At 42.2% G+C, this 19055-nt stretch overlaps 1 protein-coding gene across 7 annotated transcripts in view; it reads left to right on the top strand.

Moving 5' to 3' along the window:
- The window catches only part of LOC147889054 (Polynucleotide adenylyltransferase family protein), an 80704-nt gene that overhangs the window by 42190 nt on the left and 19459 nt on the right, over window positions 1–19055 (top strand). For 6 of the 7 annotated variants that reach the window (XM_087392754.1, XM_087392755.1, XM_087392753.1 and 3 more), the window contains exons 11-14: window positions 16696–16758; window positions 16863–16977; window positions 17077–17247; window positions 17485–17582. In XM_087392754.1, the coding sequence (XP_087248880.1) occupies window positions 16696–16758; window positions 16863–16977; window positions 17077–17247; window positions 17485–17582 (447 nt within the window). Of the gene's footprint in view, window positions 1–16695; window positions 16759–16862; window positions 16978–17076; window positions 17248–17484; window positions 17583–19055 lie in introns of those variants that run through there. The other variant, XM_087392757.1, reaches the window with a different exon arrangement.

The raw sequence follows: 19055 nt of genomic DNA, 5'->3' as shown, positions 1-19055 counted from the left end.
TCTTATAGAAAAGGGGAGAAGGTAATACCTTCCCTACATAGTGGCAATCAGTCCCTACATCAGTGGGAATCAATCCCTACATCTGTGGGATTGCCTTTGTCTTACATCATCACTTAGGTCACACACTAGACACATCATAGCACTTGATGTGCCTTTACAACACACACAAACACACATGTGACTCCCCTAGATGCACACATGCACCATAGAGCAAGCCCTTGATCATACTTACCCCAACAAACCCCCCTCAAGGGATTGCCTCTTGCAGTGTCAAGGATTCATCTAGTCTTATAGTTTCTCATGCCATCTCATGGTGGTCAAGGATTAATCTATGGCTAGGATCTCATGCTAGCAAGGGTTCCCAAGGGTGTGAGTTTCAGAGAAATGGGATAGTCAAAACACATATCACATGGTCTACATCATATGGTGACCAGAGGTGATTTACATATTCTTTTTGGAGTACTACTCCAAGCAGAGAACCTCAAAATTTGACCAAGTGATGATAAACAAAAAAACAAAGTGCCTAAAAAGCATAGTCTTCATCATGTGGAGACTCATCAAATGAAAGTAGATTGGCAGTTTCTGACTTTGTAGTTTCTTCCTTTTTGGCTTTACAATACTTTTCATGGTGATTGTTTTTGCCACAATGTTTGCATGGATTATTTTGAAGCAATCTTTTGAGAGGTGATTAGTCTTCCCACAATGTTTGCAAGGTGAAAACTTGCCCCTTTGAATTTTTATGGCATAGGCTGTGCCATTGCCTCTCTGGTAGGCTGTGTCATTGCCTCTCCGGAGCTCCATGTGCCTTTCTTCTTCTTGAAGAGCAGTAATAAGACCTTCAAGAGTAGGATTAGGAAGATTTTTCAGAGTGGTAACAACATGATTATAATCTTCAAGCATACTTTTGAGCAATACTGCCATTGCATCATCTGTAGTGATTGGAGAGTTGATAGAAGCAAGTTGAGTCATGAGACTCCGCATATAATTGACATGGGCAGCCAAAGGAGTGCCACTAGCCATCTTCAATTCAAAGAAAGCAATCTTAAGTGACAATTTTGAGATGTGAGAGCTAGCACAAAAAATAATGTCAACCTTCTGCCAAGCTTCAGAAGGAGACTCTAAATCAGAAATGTGATGAATATAGTCATCTCCTAAGCCAAGAGCAATGATGCCATAGGCTTTCTCCTCTCTAGCTGCCGGATGTGTCGGAGCTGAGGATTCTCTAGCATTAGAGGCTGTTGAAGAAGTAGTTGAAGCAGGTTTGACAAGCCCCCAGAGGTTTTCCCTCATCAATGCAAACTTAATCTTCATCTACCATGTGTGAAAGCCTTTACCATTGAACTTATCCATATTCAAGATGATAGCCATGAGAGGGTCTAACCCAAAATGGGCAGTTTCTACTCTCTTACAAGGCTAGAAAGAGTTGAAGAGCTTCAAAATACAAGCATTTAGAGTAGCCTGTAACCGAATTCCATACTACAAAACATAATGGAAATGATGTTTTCACTTGCATGCTTCATAGAGGTGGCTAAATGAAAGCATTCCAAGCAAATCCAGGTGTAGCAACTTAAAGCAAAGCTGTAGCCATGGTTGTACTGAAGCTATTCAACACTTTAAAACATCAGAAATGCTAAAGTTGCATCTAATGTAGCATCAAACTCAACATTGTCAAAACTGTCCAAAACAGAGACCTGAACTTGGAGGGCTTGTATCTCACTCTTTAAAGCAAAGAAAAGAGGGCTTTCTAGGTAGAAACAAAGCTGGTATACCAGAGAAGAGCCACTGAGGAGGAGAGGCGAAATGCCGCGTCACGTCGCCATAGCCAGTAGCTTGAAAGTCGACTGGTTTTTTTGCTGTTTCTCCCTCCTTGGTGGACCATTTCCCTTCAAATCTGGACAGGAGCTAGCTCATACTGTTGTGCAAGCTTGGCTCAGAGGAATTTTGGAATGGTTGCTCCAGCAAGTCGCATTGCAAGAAAAGGCGTCAGAGAGTGTGAGTGTTGGCGTTTCACATACAGTCGAAATTTCACCAAAAGCTTGCAGGTGGAAGTTCGCCCATACAAGAGGAGTTTGCAGCTCAAAGGGTTTGGGCAATGGTCGTTTGTAGGCAGAGAACAGAGCTCTTAAAGATTTTGGGAAGGAGGAAAATGGAGAAGATGAAGAAACTTGTAGTTTATGATAGAGATAGCATCTAATGCTAGGCTAGGCTAGATCTAGAACCTAAAGCTCTGATACCAATTGTAGGATCCCGTAGGATAGAATAGATGCATCTTGCAAGAGGTGTGAGAGCACAATGAAAGAAAGATGGTAGATCTCTTTTATGATTGTGAGAGAGAGGACTGTCTCTTATAGAAAAGGGAAGAAGGTAATACCTTCCCTGCCATTCCATTTAAGATGGGAGAGTATGTGCTTCCAATCAGCAAATAAACAAGAAACAAAAGAACATCTCTTTACTTAACCGTCAATGTGACCTAAAAGAATGTCCCATTCATGCATTTTAGGCATGTGCAAAGGTGATCCACCAAAAGCAGCCTAAGTGCTTTCCGACAAAAGTGTGACCTCCAAAAAAGCTCCATGATAGTGTACATAAGACAGGATATGTCTTGCTTGGCAAACATCGTCAAAGGCAAATAAAACTGGATATAGGCACCTAGAATCGATTGAACTTTGTGGTAGCGGACGTGCAAAGGCCATGTTGCCAGTTTCCAATATTTCAATTTCTGGTTTAGTATGTCAAATAGCCAGTCCATTTGTTGATGGCAAGTAACTGTCCACCCAAGGGTAACTAAGATGGCGTACCGGCTGGTTAGGTAAAACTATGTTCCCTGGCCATAATAAAAGATCCAAGCCTTCTCATGGAGAGGCAGAAGTTTAGATTTCTGAAAATTGACAAGCAGCCCAGCAGCCAGACCATATAGCGATAAAACACACATGAGGCATGAAAGCTCCCTTTCAGTATTCGGGGGCAAGAAAAAGGAATCATTAGCACAAGCCTATGCAATCGAGGGTCTGCTGCCATGTATTTCTAGACCATGCAAGGCACCTGCATCTACCAAATGATCCTTGTATTGTAGCATGGGATGAGTAGCTATGGCATAGAACAACGCATTGAGAGGAGATCCTTGTCGTACCGAACAAAAAAGGGTCTAGTGATCTGTAATATCACTTGCTAGAATGCTAGCAGCTTGATTTTCTTGACATAACTAATTAAAATAAGATGCTGCCTTTTTCCTCAGATCCTAAAACCTGCATGGTTTGTGAGATAAAATCCCATTGTTTTGTGTCAAAGGATTTATCAAATTTTGCCTGTAATAACAGGAGAACATCTTGCGCAGTGTATATTGTATATTCTATCTCCACATAGGCATTGGCAATATCGTCAGTAGTATGTCTGCGGGGAATAAAACATACTGAGCAGGATGCAACCCATTATGCAGAAAGGCTTTGATCTGAGCCACTATCATTTTAGCAACCAGCTTATAGATGATAGGCATAAGTGTAATGGGCTTCTTATCTGTAAAAGACTCACATAAATGCTTTTTGGACAATAATTTCACCAAGCCCCTTTTCAACTTGTTGGCATCTGTTGAGTGTCCCATGCATGATTGATCATATATAATAATGCAGGTGAAATGGCATCCCAATATTGTAGATAGAATTCCACCGTTAGATCATCCTGTCCTGGAATTTTCGTTTCCCACATGCATCTTTCAGCTCTCTTTCCATGAAGGGCAATTCAAGTTGCATAGCCTGTTGTGGAGTAGCATTGGACTGGCATATTGAAAGGAGTTCATGCCAAGTGTTGACATCACATCGTGTGAAGGAGAATCAACTTGCCCAAAATGTTGAGCAAAGTGAGAAACTCAAGCCTCAACAAGATGATCTTTGGAACTGATCAAGAACCATCTGAATTTTTGACCTGGCAAATGTTGCCACATTGCCTCTTAGAATGCAAGTTTTTTGAGGACCAGCCTTTGTCAATGAAAGCCCTCTCCCTAGACCTGGTTTCCCATTTCTGAACCTTCCTTTGGTCATTGCATCGGAGAAAATGCATAGCCTGACATAGGTACGCAGCCTCATGATGAGTTAATTCTTGAAAATGACTAATTTCTATCGATTCTTGATAGGTACTTTTAGATTTAGCAACATCCTCTCTGAGAGCACGCATAAAATTATTGCCGGAATCACAAAATTACATGCTGCATGCGGAAGACAAAATCTGTCCATGCATAATCAGCATCAATGTGATAATGTGTCCAAAGAGGTAAAAACACAACCGCAGCCACAAAGGAGCATGATCTGAATGCAGGAGAGCATAATCAGCCCACATGTTTGCAGGTGAAGGCACCATATTGTTGTGCATTAAACAGATACCGGTGATCTAAGTGGGCTTGATAAGAAGACTGTGCACTATGCTGAAAAGTAGAACTAGGAAGCAAGGGCTGAGTCTCTTTCCAGAGTTCAACAAGACCAAATTGAGAGAGTAATTGTGTCCATTGCATTCTCCCAGAGGCAAGCATATATGTATGAGACGATGTGTTGTCTCCTAGCTGAGGCGCATTATTAAAATCCCCACGGAGAAAGGCATTTTGCCTCCAATGATAATTTAGCATGTCCCGCCAGATCAAAGCTCTGCAATGAGTGGTTGGGGGGCATTCACCGAGGCAAATCCAAAAATTTATCCTTTGCACAACGCATTGCACAATTATCTAACGACCAGCCCGTTCATTAAATGCCATGATTGGCTGAAGGTCATGTTTCACAAAAAGCACTACTCCATCATAGAAAATGTCATATCCCGAAAAGTGACCTGTCTGGCTTGCATAACCCATGCTCCTGCAAAGCCAATATATGAGGCTGCTATCTATTTATATAAGTCCATATAATCTTCCATTTGTGCAAATCACACAATCCCTGTACATTATGTGTCAAACATTGTAGTTTGGTAGCATATTTACAAAACAAAGCACCCTAAATAGTGGTCAGGACTGCATGTCCACCTTAGGATCCAAAGCATGATCTTTAGAGCCAGGCCATAAGAGGACCACTTCATCTTCTGGAATAGAGTACGTCTACTAGGTGGAAGTGGCCCTCCTAGCTGAGACAAATTTCCTTGGAGATTGCCAGCCATCATGTGAGGAATTTTCCCTTGCTTTTGCTTGAGTTGTAGGAGGCATTTGAGGCAGGAGTAACCTTAGCCTTGCCTTTATCCTGGACAATTGGATAGGCTTAGTGGATTTATTTTTAATCCCTGAAGTCCCAGGAACATCCTTGCTTTGTACAGGAGCAGGCATAGCTTTAGGGGGCATCTTATGCAATGCCAGGGAACATTGGGAAGCCATGTGACCAAACTTCCTGCATTCAAAACAAGCGCCTTCAAAAAGACCTCATTTAAGCTTGTAGAATGCACTACCCATTGCAACATTGTTCACAGTAACAGTGTATGATTCCGGTGTGGAGACATCCGTGTCCCACATGATGCAAATTCTATTTGAGTTCCCATTTGGCAATAATTTTGTCAGACATTGTGGAAATCAACTCATACGGGGCAGCGATGGCGGATCAAAAATGGAAGTATTGGGGGGAGAGACAAAGCAGTACATGCACCATCTGCTGCCCATAAAAGAGGGGAGAGTACCCCAGAAGCATTTGCTTACCCCCCCCCCCCCCCCCCCCCCCCCGAGCTGCATAATGTGTGTAACCCAGTTTCCCACAAATGCAGCAATTGGGATATGGCCAGGGAAAAGGATAATCACTGATATTTATGATATTTATAATGCCTTGGTTTCTCGGCCGAGGTTGCCGAGGGAAAAGGATGGACTTTATCATCAACCTCGGCAATGATGCCAACCGTAGGAGCCGGCTCCTGTCAATCCTTTCAAGTGTCTTCAAACCCTTCATACATCACTTCAGACACTTGCTGGGCTCATGCAATACTTTAGGAGGGTCATCCTGACCCTGCGTTTTCTTTTGTTCGGAGCTCCTTTCTTTGTTGAAGGTTTTGTCATACTGATAAGAAGCCATCTTCACTCAGCAAGATATGTCTCTGACAACAGCTTTTTAAGTCTCACCCAAGGATGAACAGCTAGGCCGAGAAAGGCCTATAAAAGAGGCTGTTTGAGAGGTATAAAACGAGAGGAGACAGCTTGTAAACCGGCTGAGTGTAAACACGGAGAAAGCTGGCAGAAAAGTGTTAAAAGAAAAGCAGAAATTCACAGCAAAGACAAGTTTGAAAAGAAGGTAAAGGATGGAAAACCAGAGTGACAGAAAGAGGCTTATGCACAGTCAGAATTAAAGGGAAAACTGGCGAGGAAAGGGAAACTTATGCACAGTCAAAATAAAGAGAGGTGAAATGGTGATGAAGAACCATGAAAATAAGGACTATTTGCAGGCGAAATGAACGGTAGCAGACTGAGTAAAAGGGGCGGATGGATTCAAGAGAGAAATGCTCACATTACTCATGCACACAACCCAACCCATACACCCCGAGGGCAGCGACTACAATCAGGCATGGAGCAGTGGTGAAAAGAGGGCGGAAATGAGCCGCGAACAGAAGGATAGCCAGAAACTCAACGCACAGCAGCAACCCAAGCTTCGACAAGGCTGCACACAGCCTCCTGCAGGTCACCAAAAGAGGCACAACCTGAGCAGTGAGCTCTGTGGAAAGTGCAGTAGGCCAAGGACCTAGCTGGAGGGTTGGCAAACCCCCAAACAGGGGCTGGGAACGTAGCTGTATGCAGGGAGGGTTGGCTGGGGGCTCCTCAGCTCTCTCTCTCTCTCTCTCTCTCTCTCTTTGACTGATGTCAACTCACACACTTTTTTTTTTTTTTTTTTTGGGGAATATCCACTGCAGTATATTTATATGCTCATAAATTTACATGATGGGAGGTCTCCAAAATGGAGAGTATCCCAAAGATCAGAAACATAAAAAGAAAAGCTCTATGCAAGAAGCATCCATATCACCCTCATGGCAGGCATAATATAAGGATTGCCGCAATGAGGCTCGGAAAGATTCATATGACTTGTGAATCTGCCGACCCAAGTATGCCAAATTATGCTCACTCCAGATTGTCCAAAGAGCCCAATATCTCACCCAAGAGAGAAATAGTGAGTATTGAGATCCCAAATCTGTGACTCGAGAAACGGAGCCGAAGACAATCTGAAATTCTCCCGAGGAGGATCCTAGAACACGGGCAGTGCCAAAGCAAATGAAGAACAATCTTTGAAGGAGCCTGACATCTTAAACATGTGGATGGTGCAATGCGACGTTCAACAAGTGTGACCCCCACTGACAATGTGCTTGTCATACATCTCCAAAGAAAAAGTCTTTGTTTCAATGGCATTTTACACTTCCATAACGAGATTCTTCCGCCACCCTGAGAGGGGCTTCCTTATATGCCACAGAGAATTAGCATATTGCTGAATCCATGGAGCAGGCTGAAGAAGCCTGTAGGCTTTGATGGAGGTTAAGGCAGGAAGAGGAACAGGATGAGTGCATGTAGCAGAGGGTTGCAATTGCCAATCTGTAAGCTTGTTTGTGTCAGCCACAGGAGGAACAGGTAGAAAAGGATGTAATAAATCAGCAATTTTCTTCCATATAGACCTATGATGCATTGCCAATGCATAGGAAGCAGTGGCTTGAGGAAAAGATAAGACATAGCCCTGATCATCTACCACATCACCCAATTTCATGAGATTGTATGCCCGAACAGGTTCTTGTAAAGCGAGTGGAATGTCAAAGATGGCACTCCAATGAATACTTTCTTTCCTCATCGAGTTTGTTCCCAAGCAATTATCAGGAGCCCATTTGACCTTAGAAAGTACTTGTTTCCAGTCAAGTATCAGAGCAGTAGAGAAAGGACAGCCATGTATCTTCCCTACAAATCTTCCAATGACAACCTCCCAATGATCAGTAATCCAATGACCATAAGCACAAGTCCTCGTGTTGACACACATGGATGCTAGCATACAAGTCTATGGCTGTTGTTGGCGAAAAAAAGTATGCAGCATAGTCGCCTTTCTTGCAAGTACATGATATCTTATATTGAGGACATTAAGTCCACCATGCATCCTAGGAGAGCACACCATTTCCATCTTCATCAGTCTCAATGCTTTCACATCAGTTTTTGTCCTCCATAACATCTCCATGGCTTGAGACATAAAGGCTGAAATATCCCTAGAGGACCAATGCAGCAAAGGCAAATAGAACTGGACATAGGACATTACAATGGACTGTACTATTTTGAGCCTGACATGAAGAGGCCAAGTAGAAATCTTCCAGTATTCCAGTTTATGTAGAAGTCTTTGGAAGATCCATTTTAGCTGCTGCTTCCTGGTGATATGCCATCCTATGGGATATCCCAAATGCCTGACTACATCTTTGGAATGCACCACCTGATTTAGCCAAAGAATAGAATGCCAGTCACATTGTTTCAGGGGAAGTAATTTAGATTTTGTTAAAATTGACATGCAATCCCGCTGCCAAACCATATAATGAAAGAGTGGTCATAAGCATGTGAACTTCCTGGGGAGAATTCTGTGGCATAAAGAAGGAATCATCAGCATATGCTTGCGCCAAAAAAGATGCAGCCCCAGGGATTTTAAGACCAGTCATCTTTCCTGTGTTTGTAAGATGATCAAGATACATTAAAAGGGGATGGGTCGCAATGGCATAGAAGAGAGCACGAAGAGGGCAGCCCTGTCGAACTGATCGACCCAATGTCCATGACCGAGAGAGATGACCCCCAAGAATGCACTGAGAAGTAGAGCCAGAATAAAGCCAGTAAACTGCATTTGCTATCTTGGGACCAAAGCCCAACTTTGTCATGATTTGAGAGATAAAATCCCATTGAACAGTGTCAAATGCCTTAGCAATATCCACCTGCAATATAAGCACATCTTGATGCGAATACTTAGCATATTCAATTGCAGTCAAGGCATTGGATATATTGTCATGGATTTGTCTTCGCGGCACAAACCCATACTAATGAGGATGAAGTCCCGCATCCAGTATCCTATGAAGCCTATGCCCAATCATTTTGGCAATGAGTTTGTAAACTACAGGCATCAAAGTAATAGGCCTCCAATTTGACATATGGTCACACAGATGTTTTTTGGGCACAAGTTTGACTATGCCATGCTTCCAAGAGTGCGGCAACTTAAGTGCTTTACATACAATGTACAGAGCCTCTGCAATGTCTCAAAGTGGAGGCTTTTATGGAATTATGTACATAAAATGCAGCCAGATATTGTTTGTTTGCAAGAGCATAATCAACACTCCATGGTTGGTCATCATGGTTATTTTGGCGGTTATGATATATATTATGCTGGTACCACTAGCTACTCAAGTGTATGCATACTGGTTAGACATGAGCTGGAGCCTCAGTTAGCCTTCAATGACAGCAGTGGCAGATGGATGGTCATACAATGTAATGTCAATGGTGATATTTTTGAGTTTGCATCAGTCTATGCTTCCCAGACCTTTGCCATGAGGGCTTCATTATGGGATTCTTTATGCAGATATCCATGGAGATCCAATGCATTCATATGTGGAGATTTTAATAATTCCCCTCTGCCAAGAGATAACACCACTTCAAGATCTCATATGCTATCATTGGAAAGGCAGAAATGGGATAGCATGCTTCTTTTTTTGCAGGCTGAAGATTTATGGCTGCTTCTCCAAGGGTCAGTGCCTGGATATACTTTTCACCATAATGCACTTACTACATACTGGGCAAGGCTTGACAGATGGTATTTGTTTTACCCACAACAATTTGCAGATTTTAGCCCTCATCTCCTTATAGATTTCTCATTGGGCTTGTCAGATCATGCCCCATTGTGGATGAATTTGCAGCTTGGCATGCCTCTGGATGATTTGCCACCCCTTTCTAGTAGATTATTGCATGTTAATCAGGCTTATTTCCGACATCACTATTTCCAGCAAATGATCAGACTTGCAATTCATCCCTTGCCTTTGCATGCCTAGGAGGACATGAGTTATGCTTGGGACAGTTTTGTCTCTCGTATGCAGAATGTCATTAGGGAGTATGACAACTGGCATATGACTGAATGGAGGAATGAGGTTAAATGGGCAAAAAGGACAGCACAACAATTGACTGAATTTTCTCAGTTAAGGCCTCTCTCTGATTCAGAAAACGATTCCCTTTCACATGCTCAGATTAAATTGACTGTTAATGATCAGAGGAAATTGCACAAATGGCAGATTAGGGCAAGAATGAAGCCCCTCATGGATAAGGGCGGCTCATCAAAAGCCTTTTTCCAGGGCTTGCATGCTACTCGAAAGAAACACTCATGTCTAAGGGTAAGGAAGCTAGATGGCTCTTGGACGCACTCTTTCTCTGATCTCCAAGATGAATGCCAAAATTATTTCCAAAAATTGTTCTCCGCTCCTGGTTCCCCATCAAATCAAATGACTGATGCTAGGACTGAATTTCTCCAATATGTTTCTGGAATAGTGGAAATGGATGATGCTTTTACCTTGGAAAGACCTTTTACTGACACAGAACTTGATAACGCATTGTTCCACCTCAGCAAATACAAGTCCCCTAGCTGGGATGGCCTTACGGTGGAATTTTATATTTCTTTTTGGGATGATTTAAAAGATGTCAACTCACACACACACACACACACACACACTTAATCACACACACTTTGAGAATCCTGGCTGTGTGACATCTTCAATTTAACATGAGCTTGAGAAATAAAGGTACGTTTGAAAAGCCCACTCATCCCTTGTTTTGGAAAATGAGGGAGGAATGATAAGGAAAAACTTGAAGGAAGGAGAAAAGGAAGCAAGGGGGATTCAAAGAAAAAGAGATTTAGAAACATTTGTGAGTCGTTATTGATACGACCAGTACATGCACAATGCTTGGAGCACCTTGATTTTCTGCAAAAAGAGACGTTGGAGGAGAAGATAGTGGTCTGTATGGGGTCATCACCTCAAAAGGAGTACAAAAAAATGAAGAAAAGCCTCTTAGAGACCTCAAAAGGAGAAATGAAGATAGACACAACTGAAGCATTTTCAAGCCCTAGGGGAGTGAGGGACAAGAAACTTTGCATTCGCATTTCTTTAAATTCTTTTATCAGGTCAGGCATTAAACCTGACAGCCTAGTAAGTAAAGAGGAATGCGGGAGCTACTTAAACAAGCTCAAATCGGTCAACACGAAACCTTTGGTGTTCCATGAAGTCAAGCCATCTGCCAAACTCCTCCCCTCTCCAAGAATCAGCCATGAGAAGTTGTTTAATGGGAGAGAACATGAATATGCTTTGGGCTTGCAAGTATAAAACCTAGATCTTAGGCATTTCACCTTCTCTAGTATTTGGCTGCCAGTGAATGCAATGGTGCTTTGCAGTTTACTTCAAATAAAAAATGGCCCTCTTGGATCCGGGTGAGCCCGAGTCTAGGTGAGCTCAGGATGTTGGCAATGGGAACATGTGTGTGAGCATGGGTCCCTTCTGCATGTCAGATTATGGGTGCGTGAGTTGTGTATGAATGCTTTTTGTTAGTGTTTGGAATGAGTGCGTGTATTATACCTGCATGTTTTTGTTAGTGTTTGAACTGGGTGCATGTCATGGGTGCATGAGTCATGTATGAATGCTTGTTGTCAATGTTTGGACTGGGTGCGTGTATTCTACCTGCATGTTCTTTGCTGAGGATGAGCATGGAACTAGCTTCCACCGTGTATATATGCATGGGAATGCAATGAAAGGCTGACATGGAAAGGATTAAGAGGACTCAAGATCAAACTGGGACACTCTAGGATGCTTCAAACAGAATCTGGCCCCTTGAGGTTGTTCAAGATAAGCGAAGCGCTTATGAACATAGGCATTTAATCTTGAACGGAAATGTCAAGATCTTGTGCGTGTTTGATTCTGTTGCATGCATCATTCGCCTTTGTTGCGGTGGTTGATGTCGTGTTGTTGGTTTGCTATGTTTTCCTTTGTTGCGTTCAGTTTTTTGTGCATGCTGCCTTTGTGTTTGGGTTTTCCAGGCTTTTGTATCTGCTCGGGTCCCTGCTGTATATTGGATTGTGAGTACATGAGCTGTGTTATTGGAGGTGGTCACGAAAATAGCTCCCTCTTCATTGGTAGAAAACAATGCAAACAGCTGAGGCTAGATCATGATAACCAGATCTTTGCTATTACAAAAATAGAGAGATTGGAATATGACTGGGTCAGCTAGACTGCTGTTATGCCGATTTTAACGATTTAAGCTTCTACATAAGGTACTAGCATTGTTTCCAGCTATTTATTGGCAGTAAATTTATTCTTTAAGACCACATGATGCACTACTTGAATAAACAGTGTATACGTGGCTATGATGAGATGCATTAAGCTGTGAAAATGGACTTTTGAACGCTGAATCATGCATGTTAAAAATGCATTGTCCCAAGAAGTATGCATAGGATTACAAATTTGAAAGACCCTCAAATTGTAACCATAACTTACTATGGATGCAGCTCATTGAGGGAAGAAATTGGGTTGTAACTTTACTGTAATTATGATATGGTACTTTTACTAATGGATCTACATGCTTTGAAGGCTTCCACATGGCATGAGGAGTTGATGGAACTGGGATATGATGATCCCTTACAAGCGTCATCCATATGGCATATCAGGTTGTGATGACAATGTTTGGAAAAAGGATCCAATGTCCATGGGTTCATCATTGCCTTGGATTTACAAGAATTGTAGAATACCATGATACAAATAAGCTGCTGATTGGATAGATGAAGGGCATCGAGAGAAGGGCACCCCCTTCTTTCGTTACACGGTCAGCAATGCCAGGAAATTCCAGCTCAGCTGTAGGGGTCGGAGGCCTACGAGAGCTCCTCATTGGGAGAACTTTCAGATTTCTGCTGACTTGCATAAAATTTTTTGGCAGAGGCTCTAGAAATCCCACTGGAATAGAAAAATCACTCTCTTCTTTTTGCTTTCTATTCATGGTGGGATAGGAGTGAACCAATGGAGATCCAGGTTCGGAGCTGACCCTTCTTGCCCTCGTTGCCTTTCTGCTTTGGAGACAATACAGCACTGTCTTTGGGATTGCAGACAGGCAAGAATCATATGGAAGGGGATGGCAAGACTTCTCAGCACTTTTATTCGCCTACCTTTCTACATGACCTGGGGATCAGTGGCTTGGCTCACTCTTTCAGGGCCCCAGGTCTTCTTTGAGAGACTTGACTCCTCTTGGGCTCTTCACATCTGACGACACCTTGTGGAGTCGTGGTCTCTAGAGGATGTTCTGGCCACTCTCTTCAGGGCTGCTCATTCCTCGGTTGACTCTCCTTCGGAGGTCTTCGTTAGCATTGCAACATGGCACATTTGGAGAGCCAGATGCACTGAGGCTTTGGAGGGTTCTCAGGTTCACCTTTCTCAGATCTTGGCCAGTACTTGGACAGATACGGTATACCCTCTAATGGCCATTTGGGCGATCATGCAGGGATCATCTTGAGCAGTCTCCTCTAGGAGAGTTACTTAACTTAAAGATTGGAGAGACTCTCCCTTCTTTGATGAGACTTCTACAGGGTTGAGTTGGCATTTTCAGCCTCAGCCTTGGTTTCTTTCTACCTCATTCCTCTGAGGTGTTTTTATTACATGCTTAGCATGTTGTATTTCCGCACAGAGCTTGCTCTAGCAAGTTTCTTTCTTACTTAAATTGAAGTCTCTTTTTTGCCCAAAAAAAAAAGAAAAAAAGACAGAAGGGGATGAAACAATAATCATCACTGAACGATTGGCACAGTCATTAGAATAGAGGATGGAGGAAGTCAACATAGCATCGATGGAATTTGGAGAGCAATTTGAGAATACTATGAGGAATGTGTTATATGCTATAAATTGACATCCCCAATGGGCCAGTTTCCCCCGACAACCTTAGGATGAAATGATTCATGTCACCGCAAGACACATCCTCCACTATGAAGTAGCTCACAACTGTAGTTTGGATGTTCTATCATAGGACGTGCAAGAAAGATCTTCTCAGACATAGTGCAGGCATCAATATGTCATCTCCTGCAACACGTACAAAGAATGCTTATTTCACATACACCAACCCCTTCTTTCCATCAAGAGTTCTCAAAGCAAAGCTTATAGCACACATCAACAAAGTATGGAAGGTTCATGATATGAATCTTTTGGGACTGTTTGAAGTTGACACATGGATCTTTTTGTAGGTTTAGTTGAATTTACAAAAACAAGACTGGGAATTTCCAGTTAAATATTACCTATAATTATGCACTAATGAACGTTGTTCCATTGGCAGCATTTGCTGCTGGGAGATGCAAGAGCAACATATTTGAAAATGATAGAAGGACCCCAAAATATATAATTGACATTTTTAATGTGAGGAGATCTACTCAAAATGCAGATGGATCGAGGAAAAGCTAAGCTAGGGGGCACAACCACTTTGGTTTGATCATGCCAATTCGGTTCAAACCTGTTCACCATTTGTTCCTTGCACCAAATTACTGAAGCTTTGCTGCGTCATAGTTGAGGATGTCTCCTGTGGTGGTGTGAAACAGATGAACAGATTCCTCATAGTATTCAGGAATTTCTTTGCAAATTCATTTAATGCTATGTTGTCTTCCTCCATCATCTGTTCTAACGGCTGTGCCAATTGTTCAATGATGCTTATTGTTTCATTCCCCTTCCCTCTGCCTACGACCACAATTTTGTGACAATCATTAAAATATGTTGCATAACCAATAGCTTGTTATCAGGGTTTTCTTGCAATTCTTTGGAATGCAAAGCAGTGGTGGACTCATGGATCCTTTTTCCAAACAGTGTCATCACAGCCTGCCACACCATAGATGGTGCTGGTAAAGGATCATCATATCCAGGTCCATCAGCTCCTAACGCCATGTGGAAGCCTGGTAAAGCACGCAGGTCCATCAGTGATAAGTTTTTTGTTATCTTATGATGATCATGTAGGGGCGTGTGTTACTTATCACAATTGACATCCAAGTTCTTCCACAAAACAATTTTAACTTCATACCATCTTTTCCCCTAGATAAATGCAATGTATGCTACATTGCATTCCATTATCCATAAATGCAATGTGTCCTTAATTAACCTTGCATACTAAGCCATGATATTTTACATACTGCCACATTAAAGGCTTTACATTTATTCCAAAGGATTCCGTTACTTTCTCATAAGGATGCTCTTGATACTGTCAAAAGACCAGCATACAAATAAACTGTCAGTTCCTTGTTCTAACCTTACCTCTCTTCCAATCTTTTCAAAATTGGTTATTTTCATAAATTTTCTTTAGCAGTATCAGTTTTTTAATAAATAGTTATTAGTAATAAAAGCATCGATCAGCTTACCCCCAAGACTCAATTTCAAAACCCCACAGCATGCAAAACCCTCCAAAACAGTGAAGGTTCCAAGGACCCCTTGTTTGTTACATATAATAGCGTCTCCACAATTTTGACTCTTTTCTCAAAGAAGACCTAAAGGTGGAAGGGGCTATTTCAAGCTCTTATGTCATCAGCTCAAAACTGCTCTCCATTGTAGATTTTCAAAATTTTTTAAAGCACTGTGACATGTGGCAGTTTAAATGGCACCAGCCACTTTCTGACAGTATAAGAACTGAGAGAATCTCCCTTTGAACTGGTTTTAAAGGTAGGGAATATCGCCATAAAAGTGCACATGTTGCTCCCAAGCCATTCAAGGCAACAGCGATGGTAGAAGCAATAATGGTGCTATATGTTTACATGAATTTAATGCACACTAGGTGAATTGCATAGATGGTTCTTTTTGTTGGGGTGCAGGGGGAAGGGTTTAAGTGTTGTGGATGCTAAGCTTTCTTGAGATTTTAATTGTATTGAATGCCACCATTATATCGGTGCAGCTATGCAGAAGTTTGCTAAGTCATGTTACTTGGAGAAGGAAGATAAATAGGCCTGATTTGTCCCCTCTTGTGTGTGAAAGTTTATGGTTTATTCTTTGGGCATGGCTATCATGAGGTTCAGACTGCACTACTTGTTTTCCTTTTAAAGGATGAGTCTAAGCATGCTGTTAGGGACACACACCACGTGCGCGTGTGCACATCATATGCCCGTTTACATGCACGCACGCATGCATGCAGACACTCGCACACACACATGCACGCGTGTGCGCGCGCACACATTCAACTCCACAAGATTCTCATGTTTTTTCCGGAGACATTCAATTAAGATGGCACTCACCACGCTGACCAAGACCACTCTGCGAGAAATTAGGCTGAAAAGTTACATCAGCACATTTATGGACCAGCCAGTTTGTATAAGGAATATATTGATGAAAAACTCAAACAATGATGGAATTATCTGAGAAATGTCCTGAAAGTTAAGGGCTATGCGCAAGTCCATATTATTTCCTACATATAGGTGCAGCCAGACTTAAGAGTCCTGTTTTTATGTGCCCAGATCATATTGTACATTAAATCAAATCTAACTCTGTAGGACTACGGTGCTTCGCTTTTCCTTCATACATGCAAAGCTTGAAACAAAACCTTTAAATGCTTAGTGAAAGTGCCTGTTTGACCTGGTTTTAGGGGGTCTGGCCTAGGCATCCTCCCTGCAAAGGAACATGCAACCAAGTGATAATGATAGCTGCTATTCGTCTGTTGCATGCCTTGCAGAGAGGGTCATTCTCTGGTACTAACAAGCTTTGTTCCATTTGGCGGTGCAGGTCCCAGTCTCACAAACAATTATTAGGGACTCCTTGAAGTTAAAAGCCAAGGATGCTGAAATGGTGTGGCTGTTTTTCTTTTCTCGTATTGTTTTTTGCAAGCCAAGGATGCCAAACGATTCAGGTATTTGTTGTCAACATGCATTTTTTGTCTTGGAAAAAATCAGGTGGTTGATCTTCACAAGGCAGCACAACAGTTCCGGAACATATCTGATCAACTTCTCAATCAAGAAACAAAAGAGCTAGACAAGTCTAATTGTGCGAGTCAGGCAATCAGTACAGGTGCAGAATCGTCATTAAATGATACCCTTCTGGATGACTGATTGTGTTTTGTATGATTAATTGATTTGGAGTTCTAATCTCACCAGTTTCTTGGGCTAGGGAAGGTTATGTTGGAGATAAAAATGCTGTGGAGGGTGGCTGTGCTGCTATCATCAGTCTTGGAACCCTCAGCGATCTTGTCTTCTGATTCGACAGCCGAAAATAGGAAGTTACAAGTCGAAGAAAAGACAAACCACTGCTTGGCTGTTGAGTCTGCTATCATTCAACTAGGTTGGGCACCGACAATAACTTTTCATGCATGAGGTGTTTCAAAGTTTTTTGTGCATTTAAAATGAGTTGCTAAAAGGAATATACTCTGTATGCTTGTTCATTTGAATACTTTTACCATGTTGATATGCAGTCATTAAAAAATTGTGTAGTATAACTTTTGTAGTGCAAAACTTAATGTTCAGTATTGACATTAGATAGTCAAGAGGAAAAATGAATTATTAAAATGGAAATTTGCAGGTCTAGAGAATGTTTGGGAGCGGAAGCGATTGTTGGATGGAAAAGCTATAATGAATGAACTTGGACTGAAGCAAGGAGGCCCTGAAGTCAAGGAATGGGTATATGTTCTCTCTCTGAACCTAGGTTCAATATGAAGTACTTGATTTGGGAATTGACATCCAGCCTTAGCATGTGCCCATTTCCAAAATGTGGGAACAAATGCCTTTTTTATTCTTTCTTAAACGTGTATATGAGTACTGTCTAAAGACCTAACAATAGAAGCCTAGATCAGTCTCAGCTTGAGGGTTGGAATCCCACAATAGGTCATGTCAGCAGAGTATTTCTCACAGATATCTGCCTTTCTCTCTTTACAGATCACGGGAGTAGCACCTTTCGTTTCCACCCAGCCAATTCTGCCAAGACTTCAAGCAAGAGAGAGAGAGAGCTATATCGAAATCACGTAAATCCACCAATTCTTCAATTCTCTCACTAGCCTTGACAGACCCCAAATCCCTAGATAGATCTAGATGCCACATGTCATCCATATAGGGCCTTCCTAATGCAACATTTCACCCCTCTCTTGGGATGCATTTAATTCCTTGCCCCTAGGCACAATCTTTGCACTAGGCCCTTGGTCTCAGATCTATCTAGTCTGGTGCTATCAGCCCTCACCTAGGACCTTGACATTAATCCCTCCCGATCATTTACATAAAGCGCAAACACATATATTACAAAGATAGATCCTATAAGGGAAATGTCGACTGATTCTTCCGAGGTCATGCTACCTCGGCTAGAGCGTAACATTCCTTCCCTCTTCAGACATCAGCGTCCTCGATGATAAAGTCTGGGAACACTCTCCGCAACTGATATACGGATTCCCAGGTAGCTTCGGATAGAGGCTGACCATGCCATGCAACCAACACCGTGGGTATCTTCCGATTTCGTATTTGCATTGTTCCTCGGTCCAGGATTCTTGTTGGTTTGCGCCTTGCAATATCCTCTATCTCCTGAAACAAAACCACACCTTCGATTAGTGAGTCACCAGTATGTAAAAATTTCTTTAAACGTGAAACATGAAAAACCGGGTGCACCTTACACCCCTGTGGCAATTCTAATTTATAGGCTACACGGCCTATTCTCTTTAGAATTAACCACGGCCCACAGTATCGAGGTGATAACTTAACACACTCTCCTGAAGTCAACGACTTCGAGTGCGAAGGAATTCTGAGAAAAACTTTTTCTCCTTCTTCAAATACTCTTATAGACCGATTTTCATCCGCATATACCTTGGCTCTATCCATAGCCTGGCGGATATTAGCTCTCGCAAGTGCTAGCATCTCCCGCATCTGAACTACAAAGTTCGCGGCACTAGGCACTTTCTGAGGTACTCCAACTATAGTTGGATTAGCTGGTCTATAACCATAGTTCAGCTCAAACGGACTGAACCCAGTAGATGAATGTTTCCTATCATTGTAGGCAAACTCCAACAATGGCAACCACTTGTCCCATGTATGTTGCCTCAATGACACATATGCTCTCAGCATATCCTCTAAAGTCTGGTTGACTCTCTCCGTCTGACCATCCGTCTCAGG

This window comes from Dipteris shenzhenensis, chromosome 21, assembly GCF_047967505.1.
Source record: "Dipteris shenzhenensis isolate YYH24624 ecotype China chromosome 21, Dip_SZ_1.0, whole genome shotgun sequence".
NCBI lineage: Eukaryota > Viridiplantae > Streptophyta > Polypodiopsida > Gleicheniales > Dipteridaceae > Dipteris > Dipteris shenzhenensis.
Note: the sequence above shows the minus strand (reverse complement) of the source record. Positions and strands in the feature narration are given on the sequence as shown.